This window comes from Sus scrofa, chromosome 1 (genome assembly GCF_054392235.1).
Source record: "Sus scrofa isolate SSC_HxYL_T2T_F1_AM1 chromosome 1, Sscrofa_HxYL_maternal_Yorkshire_Landrace_v2.0, whole genome shotgun sequence".
Taxonomy (NCBI): Eukaryota; Metazoa; Chordata; class Mammalia; order Artiodactyla; family Suidae; genus Sus; species Sus scrofa.
Window position 1 is genome coordinate 180,224,139 of NC_139383.1, and position 14,952 is coordinate 180,239,090.

At 37.5% G+C, this 14,952-nt stretch overlaps 2 protein-coding genes and 1 long non-coding RNA gene across 52 annotated transcripts in view; all 3 read right to left on the minus strand.

Moving 5' to 3' along the window:
• LOC146406890 (uncharacterized) overlaps nt 1-14,952 on the minus strand; it is a 994,549-nt gene that overhangs the window by 607,372 nt on the left and 372,225 nt on the right. The gene's annotated exons all lie outside the window — the stretch shown is intronic.
• LOC100627175 (GRAM domain containing 2-like) overlaps nt 1-14,952 on the minus strand; it is a 464,606-nt gene that overhangs the window by 206,225 nt on the left and 243,429 nt on the right. The gene's annotated exons all lie outside the window — the stretch shown is intronic.
• MYO9A (myosin IXA) overlaps nt 1-14,952 on the minus strand; it is a 226,668-nt gene that overhangs the window by 43,347 nt on the left and 168,369 nt on the right. For all 50 annotated transcript variants that reach the window (XM_084979663.1, XM_084979645.1, XM_084979706.1 and 47 more), the window contains 5 exons: nt 13,711-13,853; nt 11,698-11,921; nt 10,790-10,906; nt 8,785-8,973; nt 6,915-6,962 (listed from right to left, as the gene is read on the minus strand). In XM_084979663.1, the coding sequence (XP_084835789.1) occupies nt 6,915-6,962; nt 8,785-8,973; nt 10,790-10,906; nt 11,698-11,921; nt 13,711-13,853 (721 nt within the window). The remainder of the gene's footprint in view (nt 1-6,914; nt 6,963-8,784; nt 8,974-10,789; nt 10,907-11,697; nt 11,922-13,710; nt 13,854-14,952) is intronic.

Below are 14,952 nucleotides of genomic sequence, written 5' to 3' on the forward strand. Positions count from 1 at the left end.
TATTCCCAGATTTTATCATTTTATCATACAGACATCCTTCTATTTAATGAAACTAAATCACAGACATACACATTTCTCTACTGGAACTCTAAGATTAAGTTAGTTTCATTTACAAATTACTTTATTCTGAATGGATCAAAATGTGCAAAAAAAGAATACAATGAAAAATAAGACTTTCTCTTACCTCTGGACTCCAATCTCCAAATGTTTAGTTCCTCTTTTTATTTTATTGTCTTTTTTTTTTAGGGCTGCACCCGTGGTATATGGAGGTTCTCAGGCTAGGGGTCTAATAGCCTACACCACACCAGATATGAGCCGCATCTGCAACCTACACTGCAGCTCACAGCAATGCCAGATCCTTAACCCACTGAGCAAGGATAGGGATTGAACCTGCATCTTCATGGATATTAGTCAGATTCATTTCCACTGAGCCATAACAGGAACTCTTAATTCCTCTTTTAGAAATAATCACTGATACCTATTTCCTGTGTATACTTTCAGATATTTTTTGTGTGTGGGTATGACTATAGACATAAATGTATTTTGCTTTTCAAAAAATATACAAATAGTTGCTTTCTATGTAGCATTTGGCTTCTTGCTCTTTTTAATTAACAAAACATCTTGGAGAATGGCTTCTTTTACTTTAGTGCCAAGGAGTATTTTATTATATAGCTGTATGTAATTTTTTTTTTTTGTCTTTTTGCCATTTCTTGGGCCGCTCTCACAGCATATGGAGGTTCCCAGGCTAGGGGTCGAATAGGAGCTGTAACTGCCGGTCTACGCCAGAGCCACAGCAATGCAGGATCTGAGCCGTGTCTGCAACCTACACCACAGCTCACGGCAACACCGGATCCTTAACCCACTGAGCAAGGGCAGAGACCAAACCCGCAATCTCTTGGTTCCTAGTTGGATTCGTTAACCACTGCGTCATGACGGGAACTCCCGAGAGCTGTATCTAATTTATTTAACCATCTCCTTAGAGACTTAGAACTGTTCAGTTTGTTTATTACAAATTCTTCTTCAATAAAGAGCCTGTACATGACAATGCGAACCAATAGATATATCCATTGGATAAATTTCTAGATGCAGAATCGCTAGGTCAAAGTTTTTCATTTTTGTATTAATTTTTTTTTTCATTTTTTTAGGGCCGCACCTGCAACATATGGAAGTTTCCAGGCTAGGGGTTGAATCAGAGCTACAACTGCTGGCCTACACCAATAGCCAGAGCAACTCAGGATCTGAGCCATGTTTTCTACCTACACCACGCTCATGGCAACGTCGGATTCCCAGCCCACTGAGAGGGCAGGGATGGAACCTGCATCCTCATGGATACTAATCGGATTCGTTTCTACTGTGCCACTATGGGAACCCCTGTTTTTAATATTTTTAAGCCTTTCAGTAAATCATTACTAAAGTACCTTCTCCTAGAAGGTTATGCAAATAACTCCCTTATTTGCAGTACTGAAAGGAATCTATATATTTATATGTCTTTCCAAACTAGGTAACTAATTTATTTTGAGTTTTGCTCATGGATGGACAAAGTAGAGAAAATCCCTATTCATTTAAATTTGAATACTAACAAGTATAAACATTTATTCATGTATTTTTTTAAAAAATTAAAATATGGTTGATTTACAATATTTCTTCAATTTCTGTTGTTCAGCAAAGTGACCCAATCACACAAAGTTCCCTGTGCTGTACACTAGGACCCCACTGCCCATCCATTCCAAACATTACAGTTTGCATCCAAAAACCCTGATCTGCCTGTCCATCTACTCCCTCCCACCACCGCCCTAGGAGCCACAGGTCTGCTCTCCCTGGCTGTGATCTGTCTATGTTTTATAGATAGGATCATCTGTGGCATATTTCAGATCCCACAAATAAGTGATATCATCTGTCTATTTCTTTCTGGCTTACTTCACTTAGAATGCGAATCTCTAGTTCCATCCATGTTGCTGCAAATGGCATTATCTAAATTAGTTTATTTTATGGCTGAGTAGTATCCCACTGTATATATGTACCACATCTTCTTAATCCATTCATCTGCTGATGGACATTTAGGTTGTTTTCATGTACTGGCTATTGTGAATACTGCTGCGATGAACATAGGGGTGCATGTGTCTTTTTCAAAGAAAGTTTTGTCTGGATATCTGCCCAGGAGTGGGATTGCTGTATCATATGGTAGTTCTACATTCAGTTTTCTGAGGAATCTCTATACTGTTCTCCATAGTAGTTGTACCAATTTATATTCCCAGCAACAGTGAAGGAGGGTACCCTTTTCTCCACGCCCTCACCTGCAATTGTTTTTGTTGACTTGTTAATGATGGCCATTCTGTTTGGTGTGAGGAGGTCCCTCATTATAGTTTTTTGATTTGCGTTTCTCTAATAATTTTTTTTTTTGTCTTTTTTTTTGTTGTTGTTGTTGTTGTTGCTATTTCTTGGGCCGCTCCCGCGGCATATGGAGGTTCCCATGCTAGGGGTCCAATCGGAGCTGTAGCCACCGGCCTACGCCAGAGCCACAGCAACGCGGGATCCAAGCCGCGTCTGCAACCTACACCACAGCTCATGGCAACACCGGATCGTTAACCCACTGAGCAAGGGCAGGGACCGAACCCGCAACCTCATGGTTCCTAGTCGGATTCGTTAACCACTGCGCCATGACGGGAACTCCGCGTTTCTCTAATAATTAATGATATTGAATATTTCTTCGTGTGCCTGTTGGCCATCCATATGTCTTCTCCGGAGAACTGTCTATTTAGGTCTGCTGCCCATTTTCAATGGGACTGTTTTTTCCTGTTGTTGAGCTGTTTGTACAATTTGGAGATGAGGCTCTTGTCTTTTGCAAAGATTTTCTCCCATTCCTTAGGTTGTCTTTTTGTTTTTTTAATGGTTTCCTTTGCTGTGCAAAACCTTTTGAGTTTAATTAGGTCCAATTGGTTTATTTATGTCTTTATTGTCTTTAGTCTAGGAGGTTGATCAAACAAGACGTTGCTATGATTTATGTCAAAGAGTGTTCTGCCTATATTTTCCTCTTGGAGTTTTATACTATCTGGCCTAATATTTAGGTCTTTAATCCATTTTGAGTTTATTTTTGTGTATGGTGTTAGACAGTGTTTCATTTTCATTCTTTTACATGTAGCTTTCCAGTTTTCCCAGCACCATTTTTGAAAAGACTATCTTTCTTCCACTGCATGTTCTTGCCTCCTTTGTCATAGACTAGTTGACCATAGGTGCTTGGTATTTGTCTATTTCTTAACATTACTTTCTATGACCTGTACCTATCACAATCCCTGAATTATAATAGCTATTGGAATTAATTAATTGTCTTTTTTTAACATCATGTTTTGTTCATTTTTATTTTGAGGTATTATTCTTTCCCATATAGACATGAAAAAGACTACTCTTATACAGCTTAAAATACATAAAAGATCTAAATACCACTTTCCCTACCCTGTCCTTCATACACAATTTCAAAAATCCTCAGGAGTTCCCGTCGTGGCGCAGTGGTTAACGAATCCGACTAGGAACCATGAGGTTGCGGGTTCGGTCCCTGCCCTTGCTCAGTGGGTTAATGATCCGGTGTTGCCGTGAGCTGTGGTGTAGGTTGCAGACGCGGCTCGGATCCCGCGTTGCTGTGGCTCTGGTGTAGGCCAGTGGCTGCAGCTCCGATTGGACCCCTGGCCTGGGAACCTCCATATGCCGCGGGAGCGGCCCAAGAAATAGCTAAAAAAGACAAAAAAAAAAAAAAAAAAAATCCTCAGTGGTAGATGGCATTGCTCCTATTTTATATACTCTTATTTTATATAATATGTACTCCTATTATGTACATGAGGGCATTGGGACTCAGGGTTTAAATTGTCTAAGGTATCTCAATAGGGAAATCGTCCACTGGTGAACAAAAGTAAGCCAAGCTAAGGGCTTAGATATACTAATTTCAGGATTCTGTGCCTATGAAAAGAAAGAAACTTTTAAATAGGTAAATCATGCTAAAACAGAGTCAGATCAAGTTTCTAATATACATAGTGGAAAACCGACAAAGCAATGATCTAAAAAAAACCCTCAGAATTTGGGTTACAAGTGACAAGGGATGATTTACAATCCTGATTTATTAATAAGGTTAACAGTAAATAATCTAGAATTAGAATTTGCCATTTTCAGGGGTGAATCCAGGTTTTTTTTAACATTTTCAGGGGAAAGTAAGGAAGTGAGAAGGAGGAGGGGAAACAGGTGGGGTAGAAGGAAGAGGAAGTGGTGGCAGCAAATCCAGGTGAAGCAGAGGGAATCGGGGAAAATGGGAGGAAATGAAGCTTAGAGAGGTCAAGATCATGTCTAGTCTTACAGGCATGGTAAGACCTCTGGGTTTTATTCCAAGTAACGTGAGTCCTGAGTATAGGAGGAACATGTCCCTGACTTTTGTTTCTAAACAGTCACTATGGCTATTATACAGAATATTTATCTCAAGGGAGAAGAGTATAAGAAGGCAAACCAATTAATAGACTATACATAGTATTCTAGATGATCGTAATAGCAGTGGACAGCATGAAATGGTCAAATATTAGATATATTTTGGAACTAGAGTGTTGATCAGACTTCTACATACTTTTCCAGCCACTCTCATATAAGCATGCAATACTTGAGCCAAGTGAAGCTATCAGCTCAATATGCCAGGTTTTCTACACAGGTATCTTTGGATAGACTCTTTCTTTTCAGCTAGAGATACTGCCTGTCTAAATTACTACTCAATTGTTAAGAATTAGCAAAACGTCTTTTCTTCTATAAAGTATTCCTTCCTTCTCTCTTTTATTTCAACAGCACTTTATTTCTACTATAGTATTTATCATATTTGAAAGCAGTAATTTTTTATTATATTATTATTATTTTTTATACTTTCTTGTCTTTTTTTTTTTTTTTTTTTTGCTTTCTTGGGCCGCTGCTGCAGCATATGGAGGTTCCCAGAATAGAGGTCGAATTGGAGCTGTAGCCACTGGCCTACACCAAAGCCACAGCAACTCTGGATCCGAGCCGCATCTGCAACCTACACCACAGCTCAAGGCAACACCGGGATCATTAACCCACTGAGCAAGGGCAGGGACTGAACCCGAAACCTCATGGTTCCTAGTCGGATTCGTTAACCACTGCGCCACGATGGGAACTCCTGAATGTAGTAATTTTCTAAATGTCTGCCTCCACTAGCAGATTACGACCTCAACTAAGGCTTAACTCATTCTTGTAACTGTAACAATTATGGTAAAGTATGCAACAGAGATACATAATACAAAAGATAAGAACATGAACAATGGTAAAAATATGCTAAAATGCCTTTGGGAATATCTTCTGAATTACAGTACTTATATTTGTAAAATCCTCATATCCTTTAGAAGGAAGGGAGAATTTCTTAACTCCTTTTCCATCTCCACTTCTGAAAAGGAATCATATTTCTACCTTTCATGAGTAAACATTTTCAGTTTTCTACCATTTTAGGAATCCACCATTAATAACAAGTCAAAGAATTCAAGACACATTTGTCATTATAAATTTTTGTAAAGACATAAATGATTACCTCCTAGACATAAACTTACTCCTTAAAATATACCCACATAAACACTGTATACCTCAGACTGCTGGTCTAAAAATTACTTTTTATAACATAAAAAAGAAACAAATTATGGAGTTCCCATCATGGCTCAGTGGAAACGAATCTGACTAGCATCCAAGAGGATGCAGGTTTGATCCCTGGCCTTGCTCAGTGTGTTAAGAATTTGGCATTGAAGGACATGGAAACAACCCAAATGTCCATCAACAAATGATTGGATTAGGAAGATGTGGTATATATACACAATGGAATACTACTCAGCCATAAAAAAGAATGCCATAATTCCATTTGCAGCAACATGGATGGAACTAGAGACTCTCATACTGAGTGAAATGAGTCAGAAAGACAAAGACAAATACCATATGATATCACTTATAACTGGAATCTAATATACAGCACAAATGAATATCTTCACAGAAAAGAAAATCATGGACTTGGAGAACAGACTTGTGGCTGCCTGATGGGAGAGGGAGGGAGTGGGAGGGATCAGGAGCTTGGGGTTATCAGATAAAACTTAGCCTGCAGTCCCACTCTTGGGCATCTATCCGGACAAAGCTCTACTTAAAAGAGACACATGCACCCGCATGTTCATTGCAGCACTATTCACAATAGCCAGGACGTGGAAACAACCCAAATGTCCATCGACAGATGACTGGATTCGGAAGAGGTGGTCTATATACACAATGGAATACTACTCAGCCATAAAAAAGAATGCCATAATGCCATTTGCAGCAACATGGATGGAACTAGAGAATCTCATACTGAGTGAAATGAGCCAGAAAGACAAAGACAAATACCATATAATATCAGTTATAACTGGAATCTGATATCCAGCACAAATGAACATCTCCTCAGAAAAGAAAATCATGGACTTGGAGAAGAGACTTGTGGTTGCCTGATGGGAGGGGGAGGGAGTGGGAGGGATCAGGAGCTTGGGCTTATCAGACACAACTTAGAATAGATTTACAAGGAGATCCTGCTGAGTAGCATTGAGAACTATATCTAGATACTCATATTGCAATAGAACAAAGGGTGGGGGAAAAAAATGTATACATGTAAGAGTAACTTGATCCCCATGCTGTACAGCAGGAAAAAATAAATTAAAAAAAAAAAAGAAAAAGAATCTGGCATTGACATAAACTGTGGTGTAGGTCACACAGATGGCTTGGATCCTGCGTTGCTGTGGCTGTGGTGTAGGCTGGCGGCTACAGCTCTGATTTGATCTCTAGCCTGGGAACCTCCATATGCCATGGGAGCAGCCCTAAGAAGACCAAAAATAAATAAATAAATAAAATTTAAAAAAAATCAGATTATAACTTACTAAGTCAGTTTCTTTCTTCCTTCTTTTCTTTCTCTCTGTTTTTGGCACCTAGTGGTAGAGAAATACAGAAACTGTGATGCAACAAAGACTACATATTTTCTTACTTCTTTGCAAAAGCTGAGACTTTTGCTCAACAGGTAATAAAATAAGCAGCTCTTTATTCTTCAAGAGGAAACGTGCAGTGCTAGTAAGCAAATGTGAGAAAAAAATTAAATTTAGTAAAATATAGTGCTCATAAAAGCAACAGAATGGAAGGATACTTTAGAAGCTATTGTCTTTTTAAACCTCAGTTCTGTCCAGAAGCCACACCATATTAATTTAAATGATTATTTCATTCTACTCGTTAATTATTTATTAATTTTAAAGACTGCACTTTCCATCCCATATTTTGGCTCCCTGTCCCAGAGCTAAGTAAACAAGGTATCATTTGGAACATGGAAAAGCTCCTTTGCATATGACATTTCCTGATAAATATGGTAGAGAACAATCTCAACCTTTTAAAATTATAAACAAAGGTAGTCTAAGCCTAGTAAGAATCTTCTTCGTTATAATATAAAGACCTTAACTTAGATGTAGAACAAAAGAATTTTCAAGGATTTATATCTATCTGATTACTTCAAAATCATTTAAGATGTTTTATAAATCTAGATACCAGAATAAATAAAAATAAATGGGACATAAACAATAAAAAGGATTAACAGTATTCCAGATACCCAATAATTAGATACCTAATTATTTCAGCTGGGGTACTGAAAGAAAATGCACTGACATCTTTCTCTAAGCCTACTATCTCTTCTGTAATAAGGATTTCACAGTATTTATTTAATAGGGCTGAAGCAAGAATAAATATCAAACACCTAGTATAATTCCTTGTACTCAATAAGTAGTACCAGGAAAGGTTTTTACTCTTATATAGAATTCCAGAAATATGCATTTTCCTAAAACCTAATTCAAAGAGAAATATAATTCGTGGGTCCTTATATAAAGGCCACTAGATGACACAATGAATCACATCTTTTTTTTTTTTTTTTGTCTTTTTGCCATTTCTTTGGGCCGCTCCCACGGCATATGGAGGTTCCCAGGCTAGGGGTCGAATCGGAGCTGTAGCCACTGGCCTACGCCAGGGCCACAGCAACATAGGATCCGATCCGCGTCTGCAACCTACACCACAGCTCACGGCAACGCCGGATCGTTAACCCACTGAGCAAGGGCAGGGACCGAACCCGCAACCTCATGGTTCCTAGTCGGATTCGTTAACCACTGCGCCATGACGGGAACTCCTGAATCACATCTTTAACCACTGTTTTTTCAAAAGGAAATTCACGTACTGACGTCTTTCAAAGCTGAGGGTATAATCTTGGGGGCACAACATTATATTTTAACTCAGTGAAGACTGTATTAACTGCAGAAGGTTTAGAATACTGTCTCATGAACTTTTGAGACAGAATGGAGTTTGTTGGATCTAAAGTAGTGCTAGGTTGACATGTTCAGTGTAATGTTTTTCTCAAATACCAGATGTTCCAAAAAGACTATTTAAGAAGTCATGACTGGAAGAATTCATTACTGGGAGTTCCCTCCATGGCTCAGCAATTAACGAGCCAGACTAGGATCTATGTGGGTGTGGGTTCGAGCCCTGGCCTCACTCAGTGGGTTAAGGATCCAGCATTACAGTGAGCAGTGGATAACAGATGTAGCTCGTATCCTGCATTGCTGTGACTGTGGCGTAGACAGGTAGCAGCAGCTCTTATTCAACCTGTAGCCTGGGAACTTCCATATGCTGCGGGTGCGGCTCTAAAATGCAAACAAAGGAACAAAACAAAACAAAAAAGAATTCATAACTGAATCCTTACAGAAATCAAAATATATTTACCTTTGTGGGTATATAATCCAAAGTCTTGAATTCATTCATATATTCATCTAAAAACACTTTAAAAGTGTTGACCCAAACTCTGACTGGAGATTCACTCCAATCACGCTGTTCAAGCCTCATGGTCTTTTCCAAAATCTGTTCAAATAGTGCATAGAGGTCTTTATACCGTATGCTTTTCCCATCATCTATCTAAAGAGCAATAAGAGAAAAAATGTAAGGTTTCATGAAGAAATTTTTTAAATATAGAAAAACTCAATATTCGACTTTTGTTAGGTAGTATTTTGAATAAAAATTAGAACCCTGATATACATTCTAATAGGCATGCCCTTGAGGTTATATGGTACTTGTAAACTCTCACTCCACTATGGAATGTCTGCGGAATAAAACCTGCTAAATTTTAGTAAAATAACTAACAGTTCAAACAATGTGATAATGGGATAAAGTCCTGGGAATTTCTCCCACAAGTCTGGCTTTTTATAAGTAAATTTAGCTATAAAGATTATTTGCATCCCTGCTAATTACCTATCTCCCCAGAAATGAATCTCATTTAGATAGTTCCACTCTTAAAGTGAAAGAGTGAATACTTGAATTTTTGCTTAGTGAAACATTAGGTAACCTTTACTTTGATTCATTTTTCCAAAGAGTGACATGCCTAAAATAACACCATATTACTTGCAGAGGAATCTATATGGAATTCCTTTTAATGCATTTAAATGAGGTCTGCAGTCTTCATGGGAAAGGAAAAAAACAGCAATTAAGTGACCAAAACATGTCATATACATTTAGAATTTATTTCTCTTTCACCTCCTCAGAATTAGAAGTTGAACCTCTTTGATTCAGAGTTAAAAAACCACTATAAGCTCTACTTTATAATATTGGCTCTTCCTATATGATTCAAAGTGTACTGGTCCCTAGTTTAGAAAATATAGGTATGAAGCAGAGAAAGAAAAAGAAGAGCATGGTAAGTAGTTGGCAGGATTAGAAAAATATGGCCAACACTGTCCCTACTCAATCCTAGTCATCTGCCGTAGCCTGATTACTACTTTATTATGGTCTTAAAATTACTGCTCTCAGATTTTTATGGTTCTTATTTTTTAAAGGCAAAATGACCTTATATGGACTAGAAGATAAACAGGAAAGTTCTCCTGATTTCTCTTTTCACATTAAATTATAGGCTGAACAAAGAAAAACCAATTAAATACAAATTTTTTATAGAATAAATAACACAATTCAGAGATATTAATAAAGATCCTACAGGTCAAAAGCATTAAGTATTACATACTTTAGCACCAATAATAAATTTTCTAAAACATGGCCAAAATCACATGAAGGTATAAGGTAAATTTGAAGATTATATAAATCCATATATAGAAATCAGTGAACATAATCTTCTATAATTCCATTGAATTAAAAAGTATAATTCCGGGAGTTCCCGTTGTGGTGCAGCAGTTAAAGAATCTGACTAGGAACCATGAGTTTGCGGGTTCTATCCCTGGCCTTGCTCAGTGGGTTAAGGATCCAGAATTGCCATGAGCTGTGGTGTAGGTTGCAGACTCAGCTCGGATCCCACGTTGCTGTGGCGGTGGTGTAGGCCGGCAGCTACAGCTCCAATTCGACCCCTAGCCTGGGAACCTCCATATGCCCGGGGAGCAGCCTTAGAAAAGACAAAAATAAAAAAAGTATAATTCCAACACAAATGAGAATTAGAAGCTGGAGCCAGAGATAAAAAGGATTATGAGAAGTCAAAATAGTAGAGTGCGAAAAGAATCATACCTAGAATATCTGAATTCACTATCTTAAGAATATAAGGGGGAAGAAAAACTGCTCAAGGAAATTCAAGGACAGTATTAATCTGAGGTCAGTCAGCTTTTCCCTATCCCTAAAACAAAAACAAGGAACTGAAGAGATCTCTTGTTGAACATGACCTCTGTATTATTTTTCTATGGCATTGCCAAATTTTTCATGTGTTGAACTACTGATTATCTCCTGACACAGTCCCACTTACCGCCAATGCAGATGAATAAAAGCTGAAGATATTCTGCCGAAATTCTTTCAGAGCTTTTTTAAATACAACATCCACCAGTGTGTCTTTCTTGCTGTCTTCATTATCTAGGTCATTCATCTGAGGACCACAGAAAGAGTTTTTGTACACAGTCAACTAACTGAAAACAAGTGAATGCCACAGTGGAAATATACTATTTCTTCTTAATTTTATTTTTTTTTTTGTCTTTTTGCCTTTTCTATGGCCATTCCCAGGCCAGGGGTCGAATGAGAGCTTTTGCTGCTGGCCTACACCAGAGCCAGAGCAACGCGGGATCCAAGCCGCGTCTGCAACCTACACCACAGCTCGAAGCAACGCTGGATCCTTAACCCACTGAGCAAGGCCAGGGACCGAACCCGCAACCTCATGGTTCCTAGTTGGATCCGTCAACCACTGCACCACAATGGGAACTCCACTATTTCTTTAATAATGACTGTCCAAAAAAGGGCAAACTGTTATGGGACCCAGGTGAAAGCATGACTAAATAGCCAAAGTTTTATTACTATTGGATGATTTCTAAGGCTCCTTCTCACACTGTATAATTCCGCAATTGTGTTACCAGAAAAACAACTCAAAGCATGCAATGACAAGCCTCACCTTCATATACATATATATACAGAATACAAGATGACAGCTTTTTTTTTACTGTAATAAAACTAAAGTCTACAGTAAAGCCTAAAACTTTAAATCCTGTTAACCCAGTCTGATTCATGTATATCCAATTATTGCAACTTTTTGGTAAAGAACAGATCATCTAACTTGCTGAAGCACATGTAACCTTGATTTATTATTACATATTTTAGGGGGCATATCCTGATACATAAGTAGTCCACAGTTAAAGCTGCTCAGGAGCCTGAGCAGGCAAAATATACCTTTTTCAGAAGAAATTCATCCATGCTTTTTAAATCACTGGCACTTGCTATGATCTGGACAGAGTCATTTTGCCAGTGCACAGACTCCAAGGCCACACTGCTGATCTTCACACTTCGTTTGCGCCTTGCCTTTGGAGAAGGCTCTTTGTTCTCTTTGAACTCTTTCTGGCAACTTCCTGGCAATTCGGGACTCAAAGGAGGTGTTGGGTGATTCTGAGCTAATTCTATAATTCAAAGATAAAGTATACAAAATTTTTTTAGTAAAAATATTGAAATCTCCATATTCTTCTTTTTAAGTTTCTTTAGTAAGTCTCTGAAGGAAACAGGTAAATACCTGAAAAGCAACATAACATTAATGTTTGAGGTTAAGCAGGTAGCCAATAAATCCAGACTGAACATGTGCACAGAAAATATAGTTAAGAATTACCATTTTTCGGAGTTCCTGTCGTGGAGCAGCGGAAACGAACCCGACTAGGAACCATGAGGTTGAGGGTTTGATCCCTAGCCTCGCTCAATAGGTTAAGGATCCCGCGTTGCTGTGAGCTGTAGTGTAGGTCACAGGCACAGCTCGGATCCTGCATTGCTATGGCTGTGGGGTAGGCCATCAGCTGTAGCTCTGATTTGACCCCTAGGCTGGGACCCTCCATATGCCACAAGTGTGGCCCTAAAAAGACAAAAAAAAAAAAAAAAAAAAAAAAGTATTTAGTTTTTTTACAAACTAACCTTATTTTCCAAACTGAACTTGTAGTTTTCACTTAATATACTACTGGTTTTATCCCTAACAGTTTGCAAAGTTATATAAGCAAAGCCACAAGGCAGAAAAACAGGGTTCTAATTAAATTTCTACCATTTCCTCCTCTGACACACAGGTGCCTCCATCTGGCTGATCTGTTTCTACGTGAAGCTTGATGATTTTCCTCTCTTTATCTTATCTTTACCTTATCTTTTGTCCCTTTATTTTTATCTTATCTTAGATGTGACAAGTTTTGTTTACTTATTTTAACTGAGCCTGTTCTCTTTATTTAGAATAACTTCCTAGGATCTCTTTCTATTTTATTCAATACCAATATTTCAACCATCCACTGGTATTTTACCCACTCATTACCACATATCCATCTTTGATATATAGCCCTGTTGAAGACAGCTGGAAACTTTACATAGTAATTTAAAACTTTCATATAAATTTGAGCAAGGACCTAGGGAAAATGGGCTAATCTTCTAATACTGGGACTACTGGAATCCTTGGAGAGTTAGTAATTCTAGCATTTAGAAAGGCCATATCTCAACAGTTGAACTAGTTGGGTACTTTCTAATGTGCTATGAGTGATGCCCCGAAAGTTAAAATAACAGTTACCATTAAAAAGTCCCAGGCTCTGACACAGAGTAGGCACTTAATTTTAGCACAGTGGTTAATGTGGTCTCTGGAACTAGTCTGCCTGAATTCAGATCTCAGATCTGCCAATTACTATATATATATATATATATATATATATATATATATATATATATATATATATATATACATATAAAAGCTAATAACTTCTTTGTGCCTCAGTTTTCACATCTATAAATTGGGAATAATCATACCAACCTCAAAAAATTATGAGGACCAACTGAGTTAATACATACAATATACTTAGTATAGTGTGCCTTGTACATAGTAAGCACTCACATATTAGCTGATGTTATTAATTTTTACTAATAATATATGTTAAGTGAATGAATGATGGCTGAATTTTTACACTTCAGAAAACTGAGGCTAACTGAAGATTTATGATCATTCTTGAAGTTGTTGTTCCTTCACTGTTTTGTGTAACATTTCCTTGAAACTTCTATTATAGGTAAAATGTAATTTTATAATTCTTAGTTAAGGAAGGATTTAACAATCTTGGTTGCACCTCATTAGAATATCTAGCCAATAGGATTACCATTATGAATACTAGAGCAATAGCAAAACTTTCAGAAAGAGTAAACAAACTATGACAACAATCTCCACCCTTTGTCCATTTTTACCATCTGGAAACTGATGAGTTGGAATCACATCTGAGCCAGCAAAGAATTCCGAGACCTCTGAATGGGTGGCAGGTTTCACTCTGGTGGTCTTCTTCTCCCCTTGTTTGCCTTTGGCCCAAAATTTCATCTTAGCTCTCTGAGGTCTATTTACAAAAAAAAAAACAGAGGTAAAAATGGAAATCAGCATATCCTATTGACAATATCTGTACATCACTTAAAGTTATATAAACACCTTTCATGTGAATTAATTCATTTGACCTTCACAGTTAAGTTTAATATCAATTGTACATTTAAATTTCATCTGGAAGGTAAATGATAGTTTCCTCATCTTGAACAGAAATAATGAGACCCAGAGATATTAACATAAACCACCATTTATGTGAGTTGTTACCATGCTCCAGGCATAATTACTTATATAGAATTATCTTAATTAAGTGTAACAAGTTTACATTCAAACTGGTGGCTTAAACATCAGGTAACTTCTCAAGGTTACACAGCCAGTGAGTTGAGATTCATACTACTATGCTATATGCTATTCTTAGTGCTTATACACTTCCTCCCATTGTATAAATCAAGGAAATACCCTGAGATAATTACAGCTACCATTTATTGACCATGTGTCATGTATCCTAACCCCACACTAGGAGCCTTACTTATACGCTGATTTGTTTGTTCCTTCGTATGTTCATCCAATCCACCAAAAAAAAAAAGGTTTTTTTGAGCATCTTCTAGGAACTAGTCACTATGCCTTACATACGATGCCTACTTTTCACAACTACCATGATAAAACAGGTATTTTTATCCTAACTTTACACATGAGACACCTGAGGCTCAGAGGACTGATGGAGATGGAAGTTAAAATCAGGTCAATCTGGTTTTAAAGCCCATGTTCTTTTTTCCATGATTCCTATTTTTTTTAGCTTATTATTTATTAGCTTATCACTAAACTTATACATCTGTATATTATAGAGTTTTTCTATGAGGCTTACTACAAATGACAACATTCTCCTGCTATTCTCATTCCTTTTTTGCTACCTACAGCAACCCTTCTGAATTTATTTAACCAATTCTTTTAATATTTACCACACTCATACTGCTATCATACTTATACCAGATAATAATTAAGCATGTTCCACCATTTCAGTGTACACCCTCCACAAACACAGACATCCCCCCAAGAGAATCACAATTTTAGCGAGATCAGTACACAGTATTTTCTTTTAGTAGTACTCACTATTTATT